The following is a 27,747-nucleotide window of genomic DNA, read 5'->3' as shown; positions in this document are numbered from 1 at the left end:
ACTTGGCAACGCTTAACGCTAGCACCTTATCTAGTGAGGCAAGTCGAGCTGTACTATTCGAGGAGCTAAAGGGTGTTAAATTGGATATAATACAGCTCAGTGATGTTAGGAGGACAGATGAGGCATATCGGGTGCTACAGAATGGGCACGTCCTTTGCTATTCGAGTTTGGCTTACAGAAGAGAACTGGGTGTGGGGTTTTTGATTCGCAGAAACATGGCTTGCAATACAGAGGAATACTATAGCAATAATGAAATGGTGGTAGGTATCGTTATTAAACTAATTAAGAAATACAAGACGAAGATGATACAGGCTTACGCGCCTACATCCAGCCATGATGGATGTAGGCGCCTACATCCAGCCATGCACCTACATCCAGCCTGATCCAGCCATGAGTTCGACAAGACACTGGCAAGCTTTCCCAGGAAACAAAGAATCTCATTAGAAAGCGTCAAAGCATGAAATTCTCAAGTACCGCAGACAAAATAGAACTGTCAGCGCTTTCGAAGTTGATTAATAAGCGCAAGGTATCCGATGTAAGAAGGTGTAACATGAAGATAATCAAACACGCTCTGAAAGACGGAGTAAGCGTCAAAGCAGTGAAGAGGAAACTTGGGATAGGAAAAAATCGAATGTATGCACTAAGGAATAAAGAAGGCAAAATAACTACCATTAGGTATAGGATAGGTAAAATAGCGGAGGAGCTTCACAGAGATCTGTGCAGTAGCCGGGACAACCACGACCTTAGTACTGTAAGAACTAGCAAGAACCCAGATGACACCGCACAAGTAATGATAGAAGTCAGAAATGCCTTAGAGACCATGCAAAGAGACAAAGCTGCTAGTGAGGATCAGGTAACATCAGATCTGCTGAAAGATGGAGGACAGATTGTGTTAGAAAAGCTAGCCACTCTGCTTACGAGGTGTCTCCTTACGGGAAGAGTACCAGATTCTTTGAAGAATGCTAACACCATCTTAATACATAAGAAAGGAGATGACAAGGACTTCAACAATTATAGGCCAGTCAGATTGCTCTCCGCAGTATAGAAGCTTTTGGCAAAAGTAATTTCAACACAGTAAAGGAAACATTATATTCAATCAAACAAATTATCTAGCAGGATCTTGAACAGGCTACTTATCGATCGATCACATTCATACTATCAATCAGGTAATCGAGAAATGCTCAAAATATAACCAACCACTATACATAACTATCATAGATTACGAGAAGGCGTTTGATTCAGTAGAAATATCAGAAGTCACGGAGACATTGCTGAATCAAGGCGTCGTTGAAGCATATACAAACATCTTAGAAGAAATCTACAGGGGATCAACTGCTACCATAATGCTTCATAAAGAAGCGTAGAATACCAATCAAGAAGGGTGTAAGGCATGGGGATACAATCTGCCTAATGGTATTCACCGCGTGCTTACAGGACGTTTTTAGAGGCCTAGATAGGGAACAGTTAGGGATAAGAGTTATTGGAGAGTACCTTAATAATCTGCGCTTCGCCGATGACATTACATTGCTGAGTAGGTCAGGAAACGAATTGCAACGCATGATTACGGAGTTAGACAAGGAGAGCAGAAAGGTGAGTGGTAAAACTAATCTGCCGAAAACGAAAGTAATGTACAACAACCTCGGAAGAAAGCAGCGCTTTGAGATAGGTAATAGTCTACTTGAAGTTGTAAAAGACTATGTCTACTAAGAGAAGGTTATAACTGTGGAGCCGAACCACGAGATTGAAGTAACTAGAAGAATACGATTGGGGTGAAGCACATTTACCAAGCACTCTGAAATTATGAGAAGTACAGTGCCACTATCTCTCAAAAGGAAGGTACACATCAGCTGTATCCTGCCGGTACTTAGCTATGGAGCAGAAATGTTGAGACTTACAAAGAGGGTTCAGCTTAAATTGAGGACGATGCAGCAAGCAATGGAAAGAATAATGGTAGGTGTATCCTTAAGACACACAAAGAGAGCGGAGTGAATTATGAAACAAAAGGGGGTTAAGGATATAGTATTTGAAATCAAGAAGAGGAAATGGACATTGGCCGAGCATATATCGTGTTGACAGGACAATCCCTGGTGATTAAGGGTAACTAACTGGATTCCGAAAGAAGGCAAGAGGGTCAGTGGGAGACAGAAGGTTAGCTGGGCAGATGAGATTAGGAAGTTTGCTGGTACAAATTGGAAGCAGCAAGCACAGGACCGAGTTAACTGGCGGAACATGGGAGAGGCCTTTGTCCTGCAGTGAACGTAGTCAGGGTAATGATGGTGATGATGATGATGATGATGATAATGATGATGAAATGCGGCTGCATAAAAGAGAAGGACGAAGTGAGTTTTTGATTGATGCTGGACTCTGGCCATCTTGCTTGTTGAGGTCAGTGCGCTGTATATATATTATAAAAGAAACTACTCGTAACAATATCACTTCAATGAAGGATCAATGTTTTTTGTTTATCAATGTTCACGGCGCTCTTTCGCCAAGCATTCCTCTTGTGCCATACAAACCCACATATCAACATCATAATCTCGTCTTGTGCATAATGCTAACAGAGTGATGTTGATGGACCACCGATTTCCTCAGTGAATAGCGGTTCGCACCGAGCATTGCAGCGTTTTTGTGGCTGGAACGTTAAAGCTAACTCATAAAGTAGCGTGGCACTGGCGTTCATGGTAGAAAAGTAAAATAATACACATCTGTCACACATTGTGAATTGAATAACTAGTGGCTTCTTCAATGCTTCAACATCAATAGAAATACGATATCATAATTATTTACTGTAAGGAGCTCCAGCGTGCATGAACATAGGGACATATAACAACTTAAAGGTGTGTCGTAGGTCGCGTAGTTCTTTAAGAATGACAAATAACTCGTATTCAGTGCTTACCTACATAAAAAGATTTATGCTGATTTAAAATGTACTCGATTGATTGATTGTTTGATATATGAGGTTTAACGTCTCCAAACCACGATATGAACATGAGAGACGTCGTAGTGGAGGGCTCCATAAATTTCAACTTTCTGGGGTTCTTTAGCGTGCACCTAAACCTGAGCACATGATCCTACAACATTTCTGCCTCCGTCGGAGATGCAGCCGCCACAGCCGGGATTCAGTCCTGTGACCTGCGGGTCAGCAGCCGAGCACCTTAGCCACTAGAGCACCGCGGCGGGGCATATAACGTACTCGGTACCTTGCAAGTTCTTTTTTATTAGTTGCAAGGATATACATAAGAGACGCATGATCAGTTTTCTCAGACTCTCTATAGAGGTCTCCCTCTTTCATTTATTATATGTAATATACCAAGGTAGGACAGCAAACTAACGACAGCACGTCATGCGACGCAACATACGTAACAAGTTAGTCATTTTGTTTTGTCAATGAGAATATATTGTCATGGTGAAGTGCTTACTAAATATGAATTCAAAGCAGCTAATAAAGTGCTTACCGGTTCAACTGGTGATAAATATAGCTATAATGTTTAAAATGTGATACACACTAATAAACTTTTATCAGCTATGTATACAAGAAAACTTGCATTGGGATAAATAATAAGTAAAAAGCAGCAGCAAAGGCAAGAGGGTAGCTTGCAAGAAAAAAAAATTAACATGGGGCGCGTGCTCCAACTTTAACACACCGCAAGTTTACGAGTTTTTGATTACAAGATACATAGTTGCTACACTTATATAAAGCTAAGCTTTCGTGTAAGTACTCGTTGACGCTCACGTATTATTTGGAGTGGACATTTCTGTATTTCTGCATGAGCTATTGAGCGCAATGCTCGCATCATATGATGCAATAAACAATGAATAACATACGTTACTGTCACAAGTGTTCGCTCGTTCGCATAAGGTAAACGCTTAAGTGATATGAAGCACAAGTAAGTGTGGTCGCTAAATTAAGCCTCTCACGCGTCACATCTCCAAACGATTTTAAATAAAGAAGAATATATTCACTAGCACAAGCAGTGCCAACCCCATAATTTTGAAAATAAAACAATTCATTGGGAGAAGAGCTCCTAATAGCTAAGGACAATGCTCCAGACACATCTCTACCTTCAATAAGGAAGGTGAGCAAGCATGAATTAGGCTTGAAGGGTGTCGTTATTGTGGTATTTCAATATTAAAGGACTCGCATTCTAGCGGCATGCAGTCAGACTTGAGGTGCGCATCGAATTTATCTTTAGTGCATTATTACCAAACATGCAATACCTACTTGCTTTATGTTCACATTGCTAAAGGAGATCATTTAGTTGTAGTCGTTTTTGCGCAAGTTGCCTGCTATTCCTCTTTCAGCCTGGGTCACCTGAGAATCCCGGAACTATCATACCTGGTCCATCTCAGGCAAGTGTTTTGTCCTGATCAAAGCTATTTATTCTTCTTTATTGAATGAGTGTAGTTTGTCGTGTATTGCTAGTATACAAATGCATCAGGACGTAGAACGAAAAGATGAGATAAAAGGTGGCAATAAGCAATATTCTATTTATATTTTGCGTAGCCCATAACATATGCCTACTACCTTAACTAAGTAGCAGAGTGGCGTAACCTTACCACCACAGGTGACACACAGCCAGCACCGCTTGGCGGGCACTGATGAGACGCTGAAGCTGGGAGTGTCCAGTGGGGTAACTGAAGTGAAATGAAGTGTCAATTACGTGGCATGAAGAGGGAATGAAGTAGAGAAAGTGTCGGGAGCAGTGGTGTGTGTAATGATGAGTTGTGGTTGTAGTGAGTAGTTGGAGCAGTGGGAAGTGTGGCACACACTCCTAGTGAGATTTATCTTTCTTGAGATAAATAACAAAACAATATACAATTCTCTCCAGATGTGAAAACTTTACCAAGAACAGCTTCTCTATTAAAATTAAGGAGGAAGGGCAGTTTACGGCTACCTAGGGTTTGTTCAGAACCCATAGTGAGCGACTTGCTAGACCATTAGACTGAGCCTAGGTCTAACACTTATCAATTTGGATGATGAATTGGACTGTCCTCTTGATCTAAATGATTGTCAAACAAATCATATTGGTGGTATTCTGACATGTTTTCCTAATAAACACAAATAACGTCAAACTGAACAAAAAATAGACATAATGGCAAAAGCTTTCACTGGTTGACAAATCATAAACTCACAAATATAGCGTAGGTCAGAAAATATTATTTTCTTAGCTATTTCAATAGCAAAGCCATTACGAAATCAGATTGAAAGCGTTTATAGAAATACACAAACAATAAACTGACGGATACACTTCCAATAAACTTCTACCTAAACAGAACCCAGGGGCTAAAAACAGCACGTTTCCGCACGTGCAGTATATGGTACCCTGAGGCGGCATATCTCGCAGGGACGAATTATGTCAAAAATGATATGATAGCACCTAGTATGCAAAAGTGAATAAGCAAACGTTTTCTACGTGATGTTAGGAAGGATAGAGAAGGCTTGATTTTGTGGATACTCTGCTTGTTGTGCGAGTGCAGTGAAAAATAAATTGTGTGAAAAATAAATTGTGAAAAATAATTGTGAAAAAATAAGCTTATATGCGCAGAGTCAGCTTTCCGTTCTAGTCAGGGCATGAAAAGTATCAACTTAAAAGGGGAACCAGCTGGCATGCAAAGTATACAAATAAATGATTTAGTAACGTTTTCAGTCTCTACTGCTCAGGTTGGCTTGCATATTCTGTGACTGCCTAAATATTTCCAAGCAGTTACTAATTCTGGACAATACCGTTTCTGAGATGAATGGAAACTCTGCGATTGTTTCAGATAAAGCGCATACTATTGTGTTTTTTACATTCTCTTCTATCTGTCATGTTGTGCACCAGCTGTAAACATCTCTAAAGCATTACGTACTATAGGTTGAGTGCTCATGCAAATGTGTATGGAACAGACGCAGTTATTGTCCGAATAGGTTTTTTTCAAACATCGAAGTCAGGGTCACCAGTATTATATACTCTGAAGCTGTGTTACCTCAAAGGCTTGGAACTAAGTTTCCTGGTTTAATAACCAGGAACACAAGTCTACAGTGTATGTAAAGGAAATATGTAATGTATGTAATATTTATAGTATTCACTGTTTTTCAACTTGTATTGTATTTCAAAATATGTTATGGTGTTTTGTACTGTCCTGCTCTACCTGCCCGAGGTGCCTCACGAAGAGGGGCCAAGTCAGGAGACACACTCTCCTTTTGCCCCCTTCGTGGGCATTTCTGCGAAAATGTCCGAATAAAAATAAAATGAAATGAAATGAAATGAAAGCAGTGCCTCTTACTTGTGTAGTGGTTCTTTCTTTTCATTGTAAAGGTCGAAAAAGACATCGCACTGTGATAACAACTTTAGAAAGTTACGTCCACATAAATGTAAAAAACACGGATTACACACTGGCCACGTGTCTTTCATCACTCCTGAAACTTCGTCAAGCTGTCTTTGCGGGCACACTGCACGTTCATTCCGGTTCAGTGAAGTGAATTAGCCATCTGGAAGAATACCGTGCGTTAGCTGGCAGAATACAATAAACTTGCAAACAACAAGCAGCCCCCTGGAAAGCTTCTATTTTTCTGTATATAACAAAGGTGGCTAATGAGTGCACAAAATGAGGTTTACAAGTATACATAAACTAACTTGAAGTCATTGGAGTAGCAAAATAGCCACTCTTGCTGAAAGAAGCCACCCACAGCCACACTCGTTTTGCTGTACAGGCTGTGACTAGGAAACGAGTGGCGTACTGTTAGTATAATGCACCAGCTCGCGCTAGGCACGACCACATCGCTTTGCCTCTTCTTGGTATTCTGGAACATATCAAGTACACGTACGTTGCTCTGAAGGACTCTATCAGTTAATACACATCGCAATCCGCTTTCTGAGCTGCACTAATCCCTTCAAACGATTGATCTATTTTTTAAGTTGGTAGAATTTTGCAATACTCAACATGTGTGATGTTTCTATTCTTTTCTCCTAAGTTCAAATCAGCACTTCTAAAACGTTATTAGTGTTCTTCGAAACTTACACATTTCAGATCATGCCTTAAATTATTTAAAATTCAGCTCACGTCACTCAAACTTGCAGTTTTAGTCAGTCAGTCCGTCATTCAGTCAGCCTATAAATTCATTAAATGGTGCTGAAAATTTTAGCCACCAGGATGTTCGCAAAAGACATTTTAGCAGCCTCTACTCAAGGTGACGCCCGAGTAGTGGCGGGAACGTGGTGGCGTTCCGCCAGTTCTTGGGCACTCTGGACTGCCTTCTGTTGGTTTCCAAGACTGGGGCTCCTGAGTACCTCCTCTCATTCGGACTCACTTGTGAGAAGTGCTCGAGGTAACACAGGACATTACCAGAGCATGAGTTCGAGTGCACAATACACATCTGAGCAGTCTGGATATTGCGAATCTTTGTCTGAGTTGTAACGCCTGAGTCGGCCCCGTGATGGGTACGATCTCATTTGTAGCATGCGAAAAGCTACCTCCTGCGTGCGTTCGAGCTTTGCATATGGTGAAGGGTATTGGCTTTTGTAGTTTCGGTATTTTCTGTAGTTTCGTGAAGGGTGAGTAAAGGATCATTAAACTGTACGTCGGGGCCCAGCTCTGCGGTGGCTGATTGATAATGGCGGCGGGTCAGTTCTCGCGCTAGATTATGAGCCATTTAGTTGAGATTGGGTTGATGTGGGTGGACCTTTTAGCCCATGTGGCTAGTAAAGTAAAAAGGGTAGTGAAAGCCAATGCATTTGCGTGTTTGTAGAATTTGAGCTGCTTGTCGAGCGATGTTGCCGGTTTCGGAAGTCCGAATGACGGCGCGAGAGTCTGTGAAGACATGGGTGTGTGGGCGATCAGCCTCCTCAGTTAGGCTAGCAAAGCGGCATAGGCGAGCAGGTTGCTATCACTAAAGCGATAGCAACCTGCTCGGCTATGCCGCTTTGCTAGCCTAACTGAGGAGGCTGATCGTAGGGCTCCGTCGCCATCTACTACCGTTAGTGTGAAGGTGAAGGAGTTATTGTATTGCGCCACATCGATGAACACAGTAGAGTTGCGATTCACAGCGGTACGGTGGAGGATCGCACAACCACGGGCTAGGCGTCTGCCTTTGTTGTGTTGTGGGCAAACATATCGCCGAAATAGGTTTACCATGTAGGTAGCGCAGACAGCTCAAGGGAGGGTTGCTGCACGTTCAAGGTAGGGATGTGGGGACATGCCAGCCTCGCTTAGTAGTCGGCGGCCTGCATTGGAGGGAGAGGAGCGGATCACTTGAGCCATGGTCTGGACCTTCGTCACTTCATCGATGTTGTTGTGCATGCTTAGTTGGTCTACACGGGAAGCACTCGTGTTTTGAGGTAAACCAAAGACTTGTTTAATGCTCTTGTGCATGAGCGTGTTTATTTTTATCTTTTCCACCATTGTCCAGTTGTGGCCAGCGGTGGCGTAATTGATGTGGCTTATCAGGAACGCGTGGTATATGCGCAAAAGGTTGCCCTCTCCAAGCTCTCGTCTGTGACCAAAGAATCGCTGAATCAGTTGCAGCATGTTTTCCATTTTTGCTATGATGTGTGTTATTCTTCGTGCATGGCAGCCAGAGGCCTTGATTCGGAGGCCGAGATTGCGTATGGAGTCCACACGGGGTATTTGTTGCCCATCTTTCGCGTGTTGTGCTATAGGTAGATGATATAAGGGCGTTCAATTACGAACGCCTTGGCGAGTTGACCGGCATAGTCGCAACTCTGATTTTGTGGGCGACAGTCGCAGTCCACTGTATTTGAGGTTTCGAGAGTGGTTTTTGGCATCGAGAGTGGTTTGAAATACTGGCTCTGACTCCGCCAAGGAGCCTCCCGGGCACCAGATGATGATGTCATCTGCGTATGAAGCACGGTTTATGTTGTGATGTCGCGGAGTTTGTCAGACAGTCCCTTCATAACTATGTTAAAAACGAGTGGAGAAATGACTGCTCCTTGTGGTGTCCCGTTGAAACCTATTGCACGGGTGTCGGATGTAAGTTGCGATATTTGAACCTCGGCCTTATCGGTCTTGTAGGAAAAAACGAATGTATGCCTGTAATATTTTACCGAGACCGAGGCTGGCAATGTATTCCAATATAAAGCAGTGGGAGACACTGTTGAATGCTTTAGTGAGGTCTAGAGTGACGATGCCACGGACATCTCTCTGTTTTTGCGTCGAAGATTTATTTGTTTAGTAATAGCGTGGTGTCTTGTGTTGATAAGTGCGGACGGAACCCGACCATTTTGAATGGAAAGAGTTCGCTATCTTCTCTGTAACGCGATACACAATTTAAGATGGCATGTTCATCTGCTTTTTTTAAACATAAGGTTAGGGAGATAGGGCATAGATTGCCGATGTTTCGTGGCTTACTGGGCTTTCAGAGGAGAATCACCATGGCCGTGCGCCATTGTTCAGGTACCTGGCCGGTTTCCCGCATGTGATTAATGTCTTTTGTGAGTAGTGTGATGGCTTGGTCGTCTGAATTCCGCAATAGGTATTTGGTTACCTTGTAAGGACCGGGGGCCGATCATATGTTCAGGTTGTGTAATGCTTCTCTAACTTCAGACTCCGTGCAGGGTTCGTCGAGTTCGGGTATTGTTTGGCATGCTTTTTGTCGGTAGTCAGTGGGTTGTGCAGTTTTTATGGGGACGTGTTGTTTGGCGATTTCTTCAATAAAGGATGAGTCTGCTCCTCCCGCCCTTTTGTGCGAAGGTAGGAGATGATTCATGGCATGACTCTGGTTGTCTTTTGTTTGGCGCTTGTCAAGCTTGTACTTTAAGAGGTTTCATTTACCCCAACTTTTCATGCGGCTGTCGACCACTTAGCAGGATTCATGCAGTTTTAGTGGAAATATTTTATTGTGGGCTACGATTATCTTCGTGCTAGCGGCGTGAAGCTTCTTATTTTCACGTTATTGCAAAATAGGCTTGACCAAAGTGTGTCAAGTCTTACCGCACGACCCAGAAAACAAGCGAAATGCGAACAGATGAAAAAGCACAATCCATTGGAGTGTTAAGTTTACCGCGAATGTTTTATGCGCTCAACAACTTCGACAAACATCTGTCTCAAGCCTTGTCGGCAAAAGTATTTCGGGTGCTTCTCTTGAATGATGAGGCGCTGTGCAAATATCACCTAGGTGTAACCCTTGCATGTAGTATGACTGTAGGACAACATTGGTAAATACACAATTAAAACAACTTGTTTATAAACATTTCTGATATGGTATTTTCAACTTTTGAGAGCGTGTGCTTGTGTGCATCTCTAAATCATCATTGTCAAAATATTCCATTTCAGGCTTGGTTTGCCTCTGTATATTACCGAGGCTTAATTCCTGCAGAACGGGTAAGTTCTTTAACCTACCAAAAAGGGCAATACCATTAAATTTGAAATATTGGACCTATTTATTGATTTTTCATGAAACGCGAATGAGACTCACAGACGCTGCTGGTAGATCTAGTGCAGTTAACAATGTTTTGAGTTGTTAGATGTGGCTAATTGCGCATACGTACTCTAAAAAGCACAAAAATAAACACGAACAAAAACAGCTACATATGACATAACAGAGACAGCATCATCTAGCGTGAGAAATACATAAGCTTTATTTCTTCAAACCAGCACAAGCAAAGGAGTGATCCATAGAGTGGTTATTTTCCTGTACGCAGCCCCAATATTCTGGCTTGCGTGACACTAGTTTTCACACAGCTATTCAACAGCGTTGATTTACTCGAAATATTCTTATGAAAACGCAACTGGTAGTCCACGTCAACGGAACGAGTTGTTGACTGGTGAGCTTTATAAAAACGTTTATGTAAGTTATGATGAAGGGACAAACTTACTGCACTGCCTTAGTAGAAGAGCACGATAGGCTGTGCATGAAGCGCGCAAAATAATTTTGGCACTTGCCCTTCCTTATACCAGTAATTTTGGTAACCATATTGTCACACGAAGAAAGTAGAGAGGCGAGCTCAGAGCTCGTGTATTAAAAGCAAATATAGCTGCTGCACAAGCGGCGACAAGAAACGTCGTTTGCTTCTAGTCCGAGTGAGCTTTCTCGTGATCTTTGCCGCAACAGTGCACCCTCCCAGCGGGTTCAGCTCCGTCTTGGTGCAAATCATAGAGCATCAGTTTTTGTGAATATCATATAGGACTTGATTCTGGCTACGTGAAAAACGTATCTGCTGACGCGAGGCAACAAAGACACGTCAGCTAGTATAATGTCCTACATCACGTCAGAGAACTGGCGCAAGATCTTGTACGGCCCAGAGTAAGGAGAAAATAGTTTCTCCGCCAAGCCGACGTGACGTGATGGTGTCCAAAGCAGGACAAGCGAACTAGTACAAGGAAGCAGGAGACGCTTGGGATACTGCCAAAAGACGACGAGCGACCATTCTGGCTCGGGCACCCAAGGTGATTGCACTGCGGGCGTAATGAATCATTGTACTGTATGCCAGAGCGTAGTAACGTATCAAAGGGAAAAAGAGGGTCACGGCCATACAAAACCTACCTAAGATGGCGAAAACTTGGTGGCGTCATAACGAGACAAATTGTGAGCAAATATATTGGTCGCTAAAGTAGCGTTCCATTCACCATGACAGTCATAAGCGCACATGGCAAGCAAGTCAGAAGGAGTGCGGTTCGGACGCTCGGTGAACCCGTTCATTTGAGGGTGGTACGCGGCAGCGATTTTGTGTTTCGTAGAGTAGGAGTGGAGCAGGTCATCGACATTTTTTGACAAAAAGTAATGGGCACAATCCGTTAGCCGCTGTCGAGGGGCGCTATGGTGCAGGTTGACATCTTGCAGTAGGAAGTCGCCGACATCTGTGGCGCCACTGGACGGTATCACCCGCGCAATGGCATATCTCGTTATATAATATGTTGCGACGGTGATCCACTTTTCCCCTCTGGTAGAAATAGAATGGGCTAAGTAGGTCACGGCCCACGTGAAAGAATGACCCTGTAGGAACTTCCATTGGCTGAAGCAAACCAGCAGTAGGTAAGGCAGGCATCTTAATTTGCTGACACATTCCACAAGAAGTGACATAGTGACGCACAGATTGATAGAGACCGGTCGAAAAGAAGTGGCGCCGTACGCGTTGGCAAGTTCGAGTGATGCCCATATGGCCAGCAGTGTGAGCCTCGTGAATTTTCTGCAGCACGGCCAGTCGCTGTTGCTTGGAAACAACTACTAACAGCTGAGGAATATAAGAGTGAATGTTGCGGCGGCATAAATTGCCATCATGCATCGGGAAAATTGAAAGTGAAGGATCACTTGGCGCGTAGCTTAGGTGGTCTATAACGTTTCGAAGAGCAGGGTCTTCTCGTCGCTGGTCGTTATGTCTATAAAGCCCGAAAAGGACAAAGCACAGATTGCCATGTCAACATTTGTGTCGGCCAGTTGATCCACAGGATTGTGTAGTGCTTGGCGGACACGTTTGAGACACCGAAAATGGTGGCGTGCAGTGGCGTTTCTTAAGTGGGGTGAAGTGGCAAATTCGTCGCGTGAACTAGGTAACTGAGTTGGAGATAATGGCGGGAGCATTAGTGCGTGTAGTATTGAGTTGTGATAGTAGGCAGTAGGGGGAGCAGTGGGAAGAGTAGCACACACAAGTAGTGAGAGTTAGCCTTTTTTTGGTAGCAAACTAAATTTCGAGCACGGCCGTCGGCATCGCTGTGCATGCGTCCAGATTTATGTACTATCGAGAAGTGATAGTCTTGTAGACGCAGTACCCAACACACAAGGGGTCCAGTTGGGTCATTCAAAAAGGATAGCCGACAGAGTGCGCGGTGGTCAGCTAGGAAACGTAAAGAACGCCCAAACAAGTACGGTCAAAATTTAGGAACAGTGCAAACGAGGGCAAGGCATTTTTGCTCAGTTATCGAGTAATCGTGTTCGGACATGCAGAGAAGGCGGCTCACGTAAGCGATGACACGGTCGTGGCACTGCGGATCCTGAGCGAGAACAGCACCGATGCTAGACCACTCACGTCAGGGCGTGCTTCAATGGGCACAGAACAGTCAATGTACGAGAGAATAGGTGAACTTGTAAGCTGCAGAATAAAGGTAGAAAAGGCATGCTCTTGTTGCGGTGCCTAAAAAAAGAGGTAATTTTTTCAGAAGGTCATCAGAGAACGAGCGATGCCGGCAAATGTTTTACAAAGCCACGAAAACAGGAGCATAAGCACATATTTCGTAGACGTAGGTGTAGCAAGTCCCACCGCGATGGTCTAGTGGCTAAGGTACTCGGCTTAGTACTAAAATACTCGGCTAAGGTACTCGGCTAAGGTACTCGGCTAAGGTACTCGGCTTAGCCGCCATAGCTGGGACTCGACCCCGCGACCCGCAGGTCGTGGGATTGAGTCCCAGCTATGGCGGCTGCATTTCCGATGGAAGCGGACATGTTGTATGCCCGTGTGTTCAGATTTGGGTGTGCGTTGAAGAGCCCAAGCTGGTCGAAATTTTCTGAGCTTTCCACTACGGCGTCTCTCGTAATTAGTTGTTGGTTCTGCGGCGTTATATTTCATATATCTACGTATAGAAAAATCTCGTACAGCCCGAGTTTTATCATGTTGGATGCTTGCAGCGTTTATGAGATGTCCAAGCACGGTGATTTCGAGGTGACCGAAGTGGCGATTAGATTATTTCAGCAGAAGGGCAGCCGAGCGAAACACAGAGAGGACAGTTTCTAGGCGTTCCAAGTGGCCTTGAAATGTCGGCAAAAACACAATTACATCATCGAGGTAGCAGAGGCACGTTCACCAAGCCACACAGAAAGACGTCCAACGAATGCCAACATTAATTGCCAGGATCCCAGCCAGCATCGATCCTAAGCATTCTGCATGGCAATAAAGCGTTTTAACCGCAGAGCTACACCAGGTGTCGCAATGTAGATAACGCATTGCGCAATCCGAACGGCATGACTTGGAACTGGTACGAACCATCTGGTGTGACGAAATCAGTTTTCGAACGGTCCATATCATCGACGCTAATCTGCTCATAGCCTCAACTGAGATCAAATGAAGATAAATACTCAGATTCATGAAGTCATTCAAGAGTGTCATCTTTGTGGGGAAGTCGATATAAAATTTTAGATGTCACAATTTCTTAGTGAATTATCCCGGCTGTGGCGGCTGAATTTCTAATGGAGGCGGGAATGTTATAGGCTGGTGTGCTCAGATTTGGATGCACGTTAAAGAACCCCAGGTGGTCAGAATTTGCTGAGCCCTCCACTACGGCGTCTCTCATAATCATGTGGTGGTTTTGGGGCGTGAAACCCCACATATCAATCAATTTCCTATTGAACTTTGGCGACTTTGAGTCTATCTATCTATCTATCTATCTATCTATCTATCTATCTATCTATCTATCTATCTATCTATCTATCTATCCATCTGTCTATCTATTTGTCTATATATATATATATCTAATTATCTATGTATCTACCTATCTCTTTATCTAGCCGCTTACGTATGGGTGCTCTCCTGGTCTCCCTCTTAACATGGTGTGAACCAAAATTAGTTTGGCAGGGTAAGATGGTTTGAGAAATATAACACGCTGGTCAAGTAATGAATACTTGCAGAATTCCGCCTCGTGCGTCGTCAAACACTTCTCGCCAGACAGTGGCACGCACACACGCACCTACACATGTGCCGCTAGTACGAGGGTATGTGGCGCAGGTGATGGACACTTCGTATCTACCGAATAAACGACGAGAACACACATGGGAAATCTTAACGCATGATCGTTTGGAAATACCCGCCATCGGTAGCGTCGACCCAACGAATGCAAACAATAATTGTCAGGGTCCCAGCTGGCATCGCCCCAAGCATTGTGCATGGGAATACAGCATTTTAATCACAGAGCTGCACCAGGTTTTGCAACTATTTTTCACATACACGCCAATCTTTGTGAAATGTTGATGTTAGTTGCAGCACTGCCTACCGAAGAATATAAACCTTGCATATGTACTTATTTGATACAGTCGTCACGTCGGGTTAAGGTCACTTGTGGTTAGTTGCCATGCGCTGAAGATAAGTTATGTAGCAGTGTCCAGGGCCAGCCTCTTTGTGAGCATCAGCGCTTCATATCAGCTTCTGGTGCTGCTAATACGCATGTTCAAGTTGGCATCTTTGCGCAAGTGCAAACAGCTTGTTATATAAACATCTCATTTATTTATATGTAGGGTTTAAAGTCCCGAAACCTCCCTATTATTATGAAAGATGCCGTAAAGATGGTCTCAGAAATTAAGACCACCTGAGGTTCTTTACCGTGCACCCAAATCTAAGCGCACAAACCTACAACATTTCGGCCTCCATCGGAAATGCAGCCGCCGCTGCTGGGATTTGACCCCGCGCCCCACAGGTCAGCAGCCTAGTACCTTAGCCACTAGACCACCACGGTGGGACATTATATAAACATCTGCAACTCATCAACATACGTCTATGCGTGCAATGTTTGTACATATGGTTAGCGTCCTTTTTATTTTAATGACGTGCCACTCATTAAAAAATGCAACACAGCCACCTTCCCTCCACCGGCTTTGTTTAACGTCGATACCCAGGAACGTAGGATCTGCCGATTTTTTTTTGTATTCCAGTTGAAGTGATGGTAGTCAACAAAGAAATGCCACTAGTTGTCTTTCAACTTTACTGAAACTACCGAGAATGCCCACGGACAACTAGATCGCTCATTGACATGATTGTCCATCATCTTGCATACCTCTTTTTGAATGACCGTCCTTTCCGCGGAGACGCAATATGGTCTCCTACAAATTTGGCTGGCGTCACTGTTGTTGATGCGATGACTGACAGCAGATGTAAGTCCAAGACGTCGGTCAGTCAGGTAAAACATATCCCAATAAGATGAGAGCAGATGACGAAGAGCTTTTGCATGATCTGCAGGAATATCAGGGACAATCATCGTACTAATGCTCTCTGCAGTTGGCTAGAAGAAGTAATAGGCTTAAATGTGTACTGGTACCACTGAAAGATTCAGGGACCACAGAACAAATTTTATATTCGTTAATAGGAGCGAGATGCACCATGGCGATGCCATCGAGAAGCACGTACGAGGAAATCCCAAAATCACGACTGGTAGGCGTGACTGATTTCCTCCTATGAGAACTACGGCGCTTTTAAGGGCAATGTTGTGCGTTAGAACAACGTTAGTGAGTGCCGAAAAAAAAATAGTCGCCATCTGGTATCGGGGAATAACGTGTGAGGAGAACAGCTGTAGCAACTTGTGGAGACATGTGAGCGAACTCAGCAGAATATAAATGAGGTGATACACAAGTTACGGCATCGGCAGGGAAGGGTATATCTACGTGTACAACACCTTCAGAGCAGTCGATTTGGATTGCCTGCTTTGAAAAAAAGTCTTCGCCGAGGATGAGGTTGTGTGGGCACTGGTCGAGTAAAATAAATACATCAAGGGTTTAGTGGCCACCGGCGGCAACATCAGCTGTACAAATTCCGACAACAGGTGCAGTGCCACCATCGGCAACTCGTACTGTGCTCGTCGCAGCGGGTATGAAAACCTTTCTGAGCCTTCGGGGGCAGCAGCGCAAAGGTGAACCCTCTTGTCAGCAAGAGATGTCACATGAACACCGTCAATTTCCACGTCCAGTAAGTTTCTGCTTGTAGGCGGGGTTGGTAGAGGTTGTGAAGGCTGGGTCATAGTAGCAGCGTCACCTCCGGGGCGGCGCCTATTAGTTTTCTGAAGTGAGACGGCCGCTTGAGTATGGAGACGAGGAGTGGTGCCTGAGCAGTGAGCGTGTCCGACGGCCTCGTGGAGACAGGAGCGGCTACACCTTCGCACCAAACTGTCGTCATGAATGATTTGAGTCGGCATATAAGCCGAGAAAGTATGACTGTTCGGCATGTGGTGCTGGTGAGGTGACCAATGAGAAGGTGGCAAAATGCGGCTTTGGCAGTGACGGAAGGTGTCCAATACCGAAACAATTGAAGCAGATGGGTCTATCATCCGTGGGGCCCCACTCGGCTTGGTTGTGGTGGGGCGACAAAAATTGCGGCTTCTCGGTGAGTGGCCGGCAGAAACTGGTTCACATCCTAATTAATCTGGTTCACGTGCCACACAGTGCAGAATTATTCCAAGCCAAAGCTTGTGATTTCTTCCCGAACGACTTCTTGAATAAGGGGAATGGAGGGCATGTTGTCTCAGAAGTAAGAACGAACAGGTGCAACTGGAGACATGGCCTCGAGCTTACAGCGAATCAGTCGCGTGATATCTTCAGGTGCTGCTGGCTATATACGAGCCGTGGTGGGCCTTCGTATGACGATGTCGGGGTGGTATTCAGCCATCTGTCGTACGCTTGGGCAACGCGATGGTCCTTAGCATGCCCGAGGTGCCAGCACTCCTTGATTTTATACACCATTGCACAGTCTCTGCAAATATATCTATTACAGGCATTGTCAGCAGTACTTTCTAAGATGTGGCCGATCTTGTCTGCCTCGGTCACGATGTCATTAGCTTCATGGCAGAGAGATAGCACGTCTTGCATATAGACGACATAGGACTCTGTCGAAGTCTGAGTACAGCCCGCATTCTTTCTCTTTGCTGTCAGCTGACGATCGACCAGTCTGCCAAACAAATTTCGCATTTTGTGTTTACACACACTCCAACTTGTGAGGTCAGCTTTATGCGTCCCATACGTAGTACCTTAGAGATAAAAGAGCAGGTTTGCTATCGTGAAGGTCGGGTCTCATCTGTAGCTGTCACTCACCACCCTGTATAGCTCAAGCCGCTTCTTGACATCCGTTTTGTTCGTGCCACAAAATGGCTCAGGGTCTCGCGGATGGGTGAGAAATACCGCTGGCATGGCCGTTGACGCTTGGTTTGCCATCGTCGCTGCCCGGACGTCGATGTTCAATACGCCACCTAAGCAGCAGGCAGGTGACGTCGGTTGCGAAGTTCCGAACTAATAACCCGCACTTCCCCCAAACGTAACACGAAGGCACTAGACACATGAGCTCAGAGCGGGTGTAATACAGCCAGTGTATTTGATGTCTAAGCGCTAACAAGACACGTCGCCTAGTTCTCGTTCGAGGGAGTTATTTCCTCCTCTTTGCCGCAACAATAATTTGAAACTGGTCTTATGGGTTCTTGTTGCGGGCGCGGAATGCTTCATAGTGGCTTTGCAAATTAAGTGAATAGTAATTGTATTTTTCGTTAGCGAAGATAGTGGAGAAACATTTCATTACAAATATACCGGAGCGCTGAACGCATTTGCTTCCTTTTCACCTGTGTTAGGGGATTTATTATCAAATGATTCATGTATCAGAAATGCCAGTCTTGCGTAAGCGCAGATTCTTCGACGTTGGCTTTGTCGCCTTCAATTTTCTAACGCTTATATTCGTGAAAATGCAGGCCGATAACACCGCTGCAGCCAAAGCACTTTTGGTGAAGATTTGTAGTGAATTTATAGGTCCGCAAATAAAGTAAGTCCACGCAGACTCACTCGTTAAATATGTTTTATTTTTTAAGGACACTCTAGGACACAGAAAAATTAAAATTTCGAGGAAGCGAACGCAATAGAACTCGGGTGCACAAAAATGTTTGCCAACCAAACTTGTTTAAACTCACATTTATCAAAATTTTGCGCAAGTGGGCTCACTCGAACTGAGGCTGCCAATAATACAACTCAGCAGGACTGAGTTCGACTCACACTCACTGAAGTATTACTCAGGCGCACTCACTCAGACTCACGCCGCAATCTGAGTCTGAGTAAGTCCAAGAGAGTCCACGAGAGCCACTCATCAGTGAGTTCGTCGACCTTTGAGTGATCTACTTTGGGATGCAGTTATTCCAAGCCGCCAATATATACTAGATGTCACTAGGTTCCGTAAGCTATGAAACAAGCTTTTTTGGCATATTTTGCACGCACGTAGTTTCGAGGAGTTTGATAAATGTGTTTATTTGGACTTGTTTGAACAAACCAAATAAGTTTATTAAATTATTACTGGCGTTCTTAGTTAAAGTAGGTTAGCGAACTGTAAACGTTCAATCTATGTTTTCTAAAGCATTGTACAACTCCAGAACGTTTATTTATTGCTCAGCCTGGCTGCTTTTGAAGTCTTTTTGCTGAAGTTCACGATGGAGCTGCAATAACGAGCTGTTTTGAAATTTTGCTGACTATAGCCAGTAACATTATTCGGCCGCGTCGTTATCAAGTGCATCGGTATCCTTCATAAAATCCGACTGAACATAGCTGGACACCATGTATAATGGTGTGCAATATGACGAAGCGTAGTGTTTCGCAACTTCCTTCCTGAACTTATGCAAAATACGATAAACAATGTTCAGTTCCTAGTCAATTGCTGAATGCGTTATCATCATGCAACTGCTCTTATGTGGAGCATAACCAAGATATCCTGATAGAGCAAGATGCATTCTTTATTGAGGTTAAAACAGATGGAAGATTGTCTTCATATGTATTTGTTATCTTGATATAGTACACAAGTCATCCAACTATTGTTCATTTTCATGCTGAAAATACCAATTTTTATAGTCATTAAAACTTCAAAAATGCAAAATGTGTGTGTATTATTCACGCTTCTTCAGCTTCTTGTACGTATTTTTTGGCTACATTAGACGGTTGCAGTCTTCGCTTTCTTTAAACTATTACCTTGCGCAATGCTAGACGTATTATTGTCTTTCTATCTTTCTTCTGCTGTAGGATTCAGCCCTTTGTCCTAACGATGAGCCTGTCACTTTCATGTTTTGTTTTTCGTTCTCGTTCTGCAATGCCTGCTCAGGTAGACCAATTTTTATTTTGTAGTGTTGGTGGTGTGAACTGCAGACAATCGCGTGGTTCGAGGTGCCCGAGCCAGCTACAGATGTTATGCTGCACCCATTCGTCAGTTATGGTGTGAGAAATAAGTTACGCCCAACATGAACCCAACGATTTTCGAACAATCTCTGCGCTACCAAAGCACTGCCTCACAGCGAAGCTACTATATGACAGCACACGTATTGTCAAAGGATGACGTTACGGACTCATTTCAACAAGGTGGTTTTAGGTGAATTCGAAACAGCACCGTCAAAGGTGAAAATATATTTAAAAAGAAGTTTAGGCTCCCACATGAAATGGATGGATGAAAGAACGCTATTTGCAGTCCTGAGAGACGCGACTAGCGCGCAATGGACTTGTCCCACGTTAGAATGGGCAGGCTAAGCCTGACCGCGCATCGTGGTTTCTCTGACGGCCAGAAGCTGATACCCCTTTTTGGGGAGTCTGATAGTAGAGCCCCACAAGACCTCGTAGGCTTTATCGCTCCCTAGTGACGAGGCGCATAACCAGAGTATACATTCTTAAGTTATCGAGTATTTCAGGAGTGTTTCTGCTGTACAACAATTGTCATCTTCTACTCCGAGTACTTTCTTCGTGTTGTTACCACGGTTCTGGTAGTTCGTGGTTGTGAACGGCGCGCGCGTTGTCGGTGTGACATAACATTTCCGACAAGAAAGTCACCAGCGCGGGGTTTTCAAGAAGGTAAATGCGAGCAAATCAGACAATGGTTATTGTTGTGTAGCAGAACTACTCCCCGAATACTCTTTTTTTAGACTGTGTGCTCCGAGTTAGCACGAGGTCGTAGTGTAATTATCAGAGTAAAGCTTATTGAAGAAGGTCAGATTTGGGTATTCATTCATTTGTAAAAGTTTCGTCGTTATTGCCTGTGCTTTGTGTAGTTTTCTGGGAAGAGGAGGTAGACCCTCATGCTTAGGTATGCGCTGCTGACAGACGACGCAGGGAGAAGTTTGACAATTGTTCGCGTTTGCCTTCTGTATACCTGTGTGCTCGTTTTGTGCGCCTTTCTTTCTCTTTGAACAGTGCGCTTTAAGCGTTGAGCTGTCACAAATGTTATTCAGAACTCATCCTGTCTGTGGTAATTTCGTGCGTGCTTTCTGATTGTTGTGCGCAAGGCATGTTTTGAGTGCTTGCCATTCTTAACTGAATTATGTAGTTTGTTGCTGTTGCTGAAAGTATGCACATTAAAGGCCTAACTAACTCTGTAAAAACACGTTTCACTTTGGTGTTATGGCAGTTCCTATATAGGGGAATCAGCCACGTTTTTTAAAATGTATTTCGCCTTGGTCGGCGCTGTGTTAATTTTCATGTCCTCCACTGGCGCGGCGGGTGCTTGACAACTGTTTTACTACGAAGACGGTTTTATTGACTTAGTTTTATTTAAGTGCAGTCTAACTACTTCAAAAGCCCCAAAAGTACTGAATCACGGACCAGTGCTTTTTTCAGGCACATATTTATTGCGCCTCTGTGAATGAGTCTCATAAGTGAATTTGTCAAGAAGGAATACCATACTTCTATTGTTCTTGTGTCGTTCTACACTACAGCTTTCTTTTTTTACCACCGCAACTGTAGCTCCGACGCCGGAACCAGCTGTGCAACAGGAAAACAATCTGCGAAGAAGGTACATGCTGCCAGCAAACTTCTCGCTCCCGTAGACGGTGTAAACCACTTGGCAAGCTTGGTGATCCTTGTTCACCAAGGTCTCTAAGTAATGTGTACTTCGGCATGTGTCCCTGTGGTGTAAACCAAGGTAAGATACTTTTTGTATTAGCTTTCAAGTCACCAACCATTCATAGCTTGTTTCTATATTTTTATCGAATGATTTGCATTAAAATTATATTAGTGCATTTCTTTAGTAATATTAACACCCCAACTTACAAGTACTTACAACTATATTTGTTACACAAGAACACCCGTTTGAAGAAAGTACAGGGTTACGTTATGAAAGTTTCACCAAAGTGCCGTGTAATTCAAGATTGTCTGTGGCTTAGGAAAAAAGAGTTACGTATCTCTATTTGAAACTTTCTCATAATAAGATCGGTACTCTAATTGTGAATATAGTGAATTGTTAGCTGAACAATAATCAGTAAGGTAGTGACTTTGCATCTACTTTATTGTTTCTTTATTGTGAATGCTGCAGTTAACTCACTGTCAACAGTGAGCTACTGATCTAGAGAGCTCAATTGGTGCACCAAATGGTAATTCATTTCACAATAACCATAATGTAGAGTCCTAAAATATGAAACAAAATTCATTTTCAATGTCGTTATTTGAATTACAAAGGCAGTATACCTAATGGTACAACAGTTTGGTTCACGTTTGGACGCTCACAAAAAATCTTCCCTTTTCGCTTTTTCAGGAACATGTGAAGATGGCTATTGCACATAATCGGTGTTCAGGAAGAGTCATTACTGCGTAGTCTTGTGAAAATAAATTGGTTTTGATTTCTAGTCCATTATATCTGAGACTTCGAGCTCCCTCTTGCCTTCCCTGTCATATTAACCAAGCTCAAATTGTTCCGAAGCGAATATCTTGTAGACAATAAGAGTTTCCTATTTATTTAAACTTACATATGCATTCTGTTATTGAAGTCACTTCTTTTAAATACTTGTGTCTAATACTAACAAATGATTTGCATAAACTGCTCTTCAAAAGTTTTATCTTCATAATTCTTGAAACTGTGCATACTTTCCGGGTACGAACTAAACTCTAAATCTTTTCGGATATTAAATGTTTCTTGAAGGAGTACAGATCTACCTCTTAGCGCGAGTTCATAAAGAGGACAGTTACCAACAAAAGGACTCAAACAAAATTGTTAGGTTCATTTGCTGCACATACAAGTGATTAGGCTGAAGCACATAGCAATAATGGAAAACACATCTTCCTTTTCAAGTGTGCAGAAAAATACATTTTGTTTCATTTCAACAAAATATTCGGATCTCTCACAAGTTGTACAGGTACCATGGAGATCGACACGGACAAAAAAGTAATTTGCTCACACCAGATGCTGCAAGACGTCTAAACTTGTAAAAATTTAATTGACTAGTACTGTCTAGGAATGACAACAGAAAAAAACTAATAGAAAAACTAACGCGCTTCTACCGTAAAAGATTGCAAGAATTGCAAGGGTCGTTTTAATTTATTGGACAAAACATTCATTCGAACTAACAAACAAAAAGCGAAGCATATCATGGGTCTTTATTAGTAGCAGTTACGATGCAAGCGGGATATATAGCTTGTAGAGGGCTGGGCAAGATCTTTCAATCATCGAATGACATTCCCGATACCTTCATGGGTATCGTTGTCTGTTAGCTTTAAACATCCTAATAAATGGAACGTCATTTGGTTTTCAAATTCGTTTTTATTCTTACTAAAACGTCACGTAAGTTCTAAGAGTATCACTGTTGCTTGAACGAACTATACACTACGCTGCTAAGTGATAGGGTCCAAAAGCTCGAGCACCCAAGAAATAGGCTTTTGATCCCACTGACTCAACCACCGTGTTGTTTTTAAAATACGTGGACATGCGCTACGACAAACAATATCTGACTTCGTTTTATATATTAGGCTTAACGCGTGTTTCTAGGATAACCATCACGCCTCGCGTTATCAGAGGTGGTGACCACGTAAATTACTTCGGCCATATAGGGCGCGAACCTGGACAGAGGGTGTTACTATCTTGCTTCTCAAAGAGAGGAGATTCACTTTGAAGCAACCTAATTCAGAGACACGCATCGCATCATTTCACAAGGTCGGATACATATGCAGGTTACTGTTTTGCTTTTAAATGTTGCGGTTGGAAAAAATTGTGTCCTCTCGATCTTCGGTTTCTCTTTTTTTACGTAACCTAGCTCACTAAGGCATTCACATGGGAGCATTCTCGCTAGCTCAAGTGCTGTGACTGACACACTTGACTTTGCCCAGCAATATGCCTGCATAGCATTCTTCAAGGCAGTTGCAAGACTTCTAGCCGTTTTATATGCGAAGCAACTCTTTAACTAGCCTGTGTGATGCTGTGCCTCCCTCCGCACCACGCTCTTCTGCCAGCAGGTGTTGGGATGGTGCCAAGCATGTCAAGCCTTACCTCGCAGTTAGCGCGCGTTGACTTCACTCTCTCCCTAGCCTGTCACCGCTTGTTATGTGTCATCTCGCTCGCTTCACCGTCTCACCCGCTCGCAAAGTGTGAGCACACATCGAGTGAAAACACTGTTTCGGCTCGTGAATCTGTCATGAAACTAACACGAAACTCAACTCGCATGTTCAGACTTTGCATTTTAAAGGAACGCGCATTCGAGCAAAGGATACATTGAGTTTCGCTTTAAGCCGTTCTTCTATTACCCGCATTGACGTCTGTTTCAGCTGGGTCAACTTTATGCACACCACGGCCGCTTCAAATTTCGTTATTATGGTTCTTTTTAGGAAGAGGGTTCATACATTTTTCTCAAGTACCTGACTGCCATGCAAAATGCTTGGTTAATAAATATTGTTCCCTCGGCTATCCGAATAAGAAGCAATCGGTATAATGTAGTACAAAACACGGCATGAAAGAGTGCGTTGTTCATCAAGACCTGGGGCCGAATTCACAAGCGGAAAGTCTCCGCAAAATAGGGTCAGATGCTCGGAGAGCATAAAAAAGTGGAGTATGCGTTATATGAGAGTGACAGCCACTCAGAAAGCGAGATGAAGTGTGACTGTCCTTAGGTGTGAGTATCAATGCTAATTAAGAGAGTTGAGTTAATGAGCCAAAACTTTCCTAAATAACGATAATGAAAGCAAACTGAGCATTCATCTAGTGAAAGTGACACTAGTGACAGTGAACTCATAATAGTTGATTAGCGTTGTCACAGGCCGATATATATTTTCATTTTCTTATCTATATTTGGAAAACTATGAGAAGGTAGCGTACGTTAGAGCCGGCTATCCTCATGACAGTAAACGTCATGACAGTAATGTACAAGAATAAATAGCGCACGGTTATACAATCACACGTGGCGGTTTCTATCTTCTAGTAACCTTGGGAAAACGCATTCTAACTATTTTTTCTATTTTTGACAAAGTTTCACGGGACGTTTTTGCATTTGGCTTCATTCGAAGGAATGACGATATATCAGCAATAAGGCGAACACAAGCACTGCTGCAGTGGACGAGCGGTTCCAGCGCTCAACTACAATCTACGAAGTACTTGGTTCGATTCGCAAAATCACTGAGCACTTTTTTTTTCAAGAGGTTGCCCGGCCTGAAATTATGCGTGGTGGCGGGTACTAAGCTTTTGAGAAGTAGGCTTTCGCACTTGCTTCTTTCACTCCCCTTTTGACCTAAAAGCGCTGTACTGTGCTCCTTCAAAAATTAAACAAATCAGGGTTCATAATTTTCTCCTCCATCCTCTCTTATCGCAAAAGTGTCCAGTGCTGAAATACCAATATCATACCTGGTATATTACTTTTCATGTGTTTGGATATTCGACCAGAAATCAGTCTTCACGGTGTTTTGAAGAAAATCTACACATAAAGTGAGCTAACTGCTTGCAGCCAAGTTGACTGCCTTTGTAGGGACACGCTTTCGTGCTAATTTGGTGCGCATCATCACATGCAGCAAGACCAAAGAGCACGGACAGTTAGAGCTGATGCAAACAGAGTTATTAGTTTGTGTCTTCTCTCCCGCTATTTGTCATGCTGCACGCTTCAGTGTAATGTCGCTGTCAATGGTTAAAATGAACTATAGCAGTTAATCGAGTTCTGCTGAGAGGGTCCCGTATTGTCCAGAATGGAACAGAACAATGACAATTTGATTTGTGTCATAAAGAGATACCCTGCTTTTGGCTACTAGAATAAATTTCTAAACTGAAGTTTATTTTTTATTAACAACAGTTCCTGTGCAGATGAAAGGTGCATGGACAAAAATCGTGTATTCAGCTTGACTAGGTTTGTGACCTTAATTGTAATTGCGAACCGGTATCACAGTATGCATAAATATCACACACATATACAACCACGGGTGATAGCTTGCTTATTCTGATTAAAATTGAAATGTTGAAATGGACATATTCAACCAACGCAATGTGTACGAGATATGCCATGTAGAGTAGCTATGCTCGAAACTAATCTTCGCAGGTTCGTTCTCTGCTGCTGAAATAGGCTAGCCACAGACAGAGAAATGAGAAGCCATGGCTTTGAAACACACTGAACGTCACCTTTAGAGATCAACAATGCATACTTAGGTCAGGTACAATTTGTAGAAAAATATATATCACTATGCAATCGTGGTGAACATGTTCGGCTGAAACATAAGCAACAGCACTGAGAGAGAAAAAGCTACATTAGGTAAAAGATGCAGTTACTGGCCCTATGTCATCTGAAGTTTCTTCAATAGGTCTTTCTCCTTACAAGTTGTGAACAGCCAGGCAATTTTCACCCACTTGCTATTTCCTTCCAGAGCACTTGATCCACAGAGGGAGTCACAAGCTGGAGAGCTCAATAAGGAATCAAAGTATTTGTGCTCGTTTCAAGGCACAAGCTTTTGAGCCTCAAATTATTGGAGTTTCATTCATAAGCTACAGGCTTTCAGCCTTCAACATTCTCAATTATCTTGCAATTTAGTTCAATAAATGTTGAATAAGAATCATGTGTAAGAATATTACAGGTATCCACTGAAAGCAACCATGCTTGGGTTTTCAATTTGTGCACAGTAAGTGGTGTTCACGTAATCGTATGTATTAAAGAAAAACTAACCTTGCAGCCAGCCGTTAGGCAGTTTTGTGCGCTCGAAGCTCCCAAGCAGATCGCAGTCCTTCCAGATGAGGCTGCCATGCATGCTTCCACGCCCCATCCGCTGAATGATAACAGTCCCAGCAGTGACATAGGCTTGCATAGTTAGGGAGAACGCGTCCTTCCTATTTTTGTACTGGTGCTCCAAGTAATGATGAGGATTGATGTGCCAGAATGTGCAACCGATGCATCACAGGACCTTAACAAACCAATCTCTGCGATCTGTGAAGAGCCAAAAACGAGATATTTAAAAACAATCATTAAAGCACTCACTTCTAATACTTATTTGAGGAAGCTATCACTTCGTTATTGTGACCAAAAGCTGCTATAATCACTTTGAAATAAACTGAAGCCTCATGTAAAATTTACGTACCGCAATATATATGTTCTACTGAAGTATAGTACTAGCACAGTGGTAATCGTCTATAGAACTAATTTTCCAAAATAACATAAATTTTTAAGTGCAACCTGGCATCTGAAAAATAAATTCTCATTAACTTTCCAACTATCAAACGTGGTCAATCGACAGGCACAACCTCATAATCAAACAAGAGCTCACTTGTATCAAATCACAAAAAACTTTTTATGTATTTGCTCCATAATATATGTATGTATATAACAGTAGCAGTATATTTTTCATGCTTCAACTTACCATAGAGAAACATTACATCTGATGGGCTTAAAAACTTGCACACGTTATAGAACTGCGTGAAATATAGTACTGTGGAAATTTAGTTCTGCAAGGTGAACTCACCGATGGCAGCACTTAGTAGCCGTCGGTGTCATGAGGAACCAAGTACGGCCAACAGACAAAGGGCATCTGCAGACTGGAAGCTGCCAATGACAGCAATGAAGGGCTGGCCAGGCGTGCACGTCCATTGATAAAGTGTAAGAACTGGCCATGACCGGCTGTTGTCAAGGCTCTAGTGCCGTGAAAAACGATGACCAGACGAACTCGGAAACCTGTAGTTAGGCGATATTGGCCTACAACTTCATCCAAAACAAGGCACCGGTGAAATCTTTGCTTTTTCTGGGGGCCGAAGGGAAGCTTGACGTTCACGGGCTCTCGCTGCCACATAGAACTCTCAAGTTGTTACCGAAGAACAGTCTAGGCGCGCTTCCAAAGTAACACGATCCACAACATAATGTAGCATCTCGCAGTTTTGGTTGATCACATCACAG

At 43.3% G+C, this 27,747-nt stretch overlaps 1 protein-coding gene across 2 annotated transcripts in view; it reads left to right on the top strand.

The window, feature by feature from the left end:
• Nucleotides 1–26,422, top strand: part of LOC119168044 (uncharacterized) — a 77,530-nt gene extending 51,108 nt beyond the window's left edge. The window contains exons 4-7 of one of the 2 annotated variants that reach the window (XM_075866406.1): nt 4,303–4,350; nt 10,273–10,320; nt 21,374–21,551; nt 26,234–26,422. In XM_075866406.1, coding sequence (XP_075722521.1) covers nt 4,303–4,350; nt 10,273–10,320; nt 21,374–21,551; nt 26,234–26,397 — 438 coding nt within the window. In that variant the 3' untranslated portion in view covers nt 26,398–26,422. Of the gene's footprint in view, nt 1–4,302; nt 4,351–10,272; nt 10,321–21,373; nt 21,552–22,160; nt 22,260–26,233 lie in introns of those variants that run through there. The other variant, XM_075866407.1, reaches the window with a different exon arrangement.
• Nucleotides 26,423–27,747: the final 1,325 nt, after the last annotated feature.

This window comes from Rhipicephalus microplus, chromosome 6, assembly GCF_043290135.1.
Source record: "Rhipicephalus microplus isolate Deutch F79 chromosome 6, USDA_Rmic, whole genome shotgun sequence".
NCBI classification, from domain to species: domain Eukaryota; kingdom Metazoa; phylum Arthropoda; class Arachnida; order Ixodida; family Ixodidae; genus Rhipicephalus; species Rhipicephalus microplus.
This window is presented reverse-complemented; position numbering and strand designations above follow the sequence as displayed.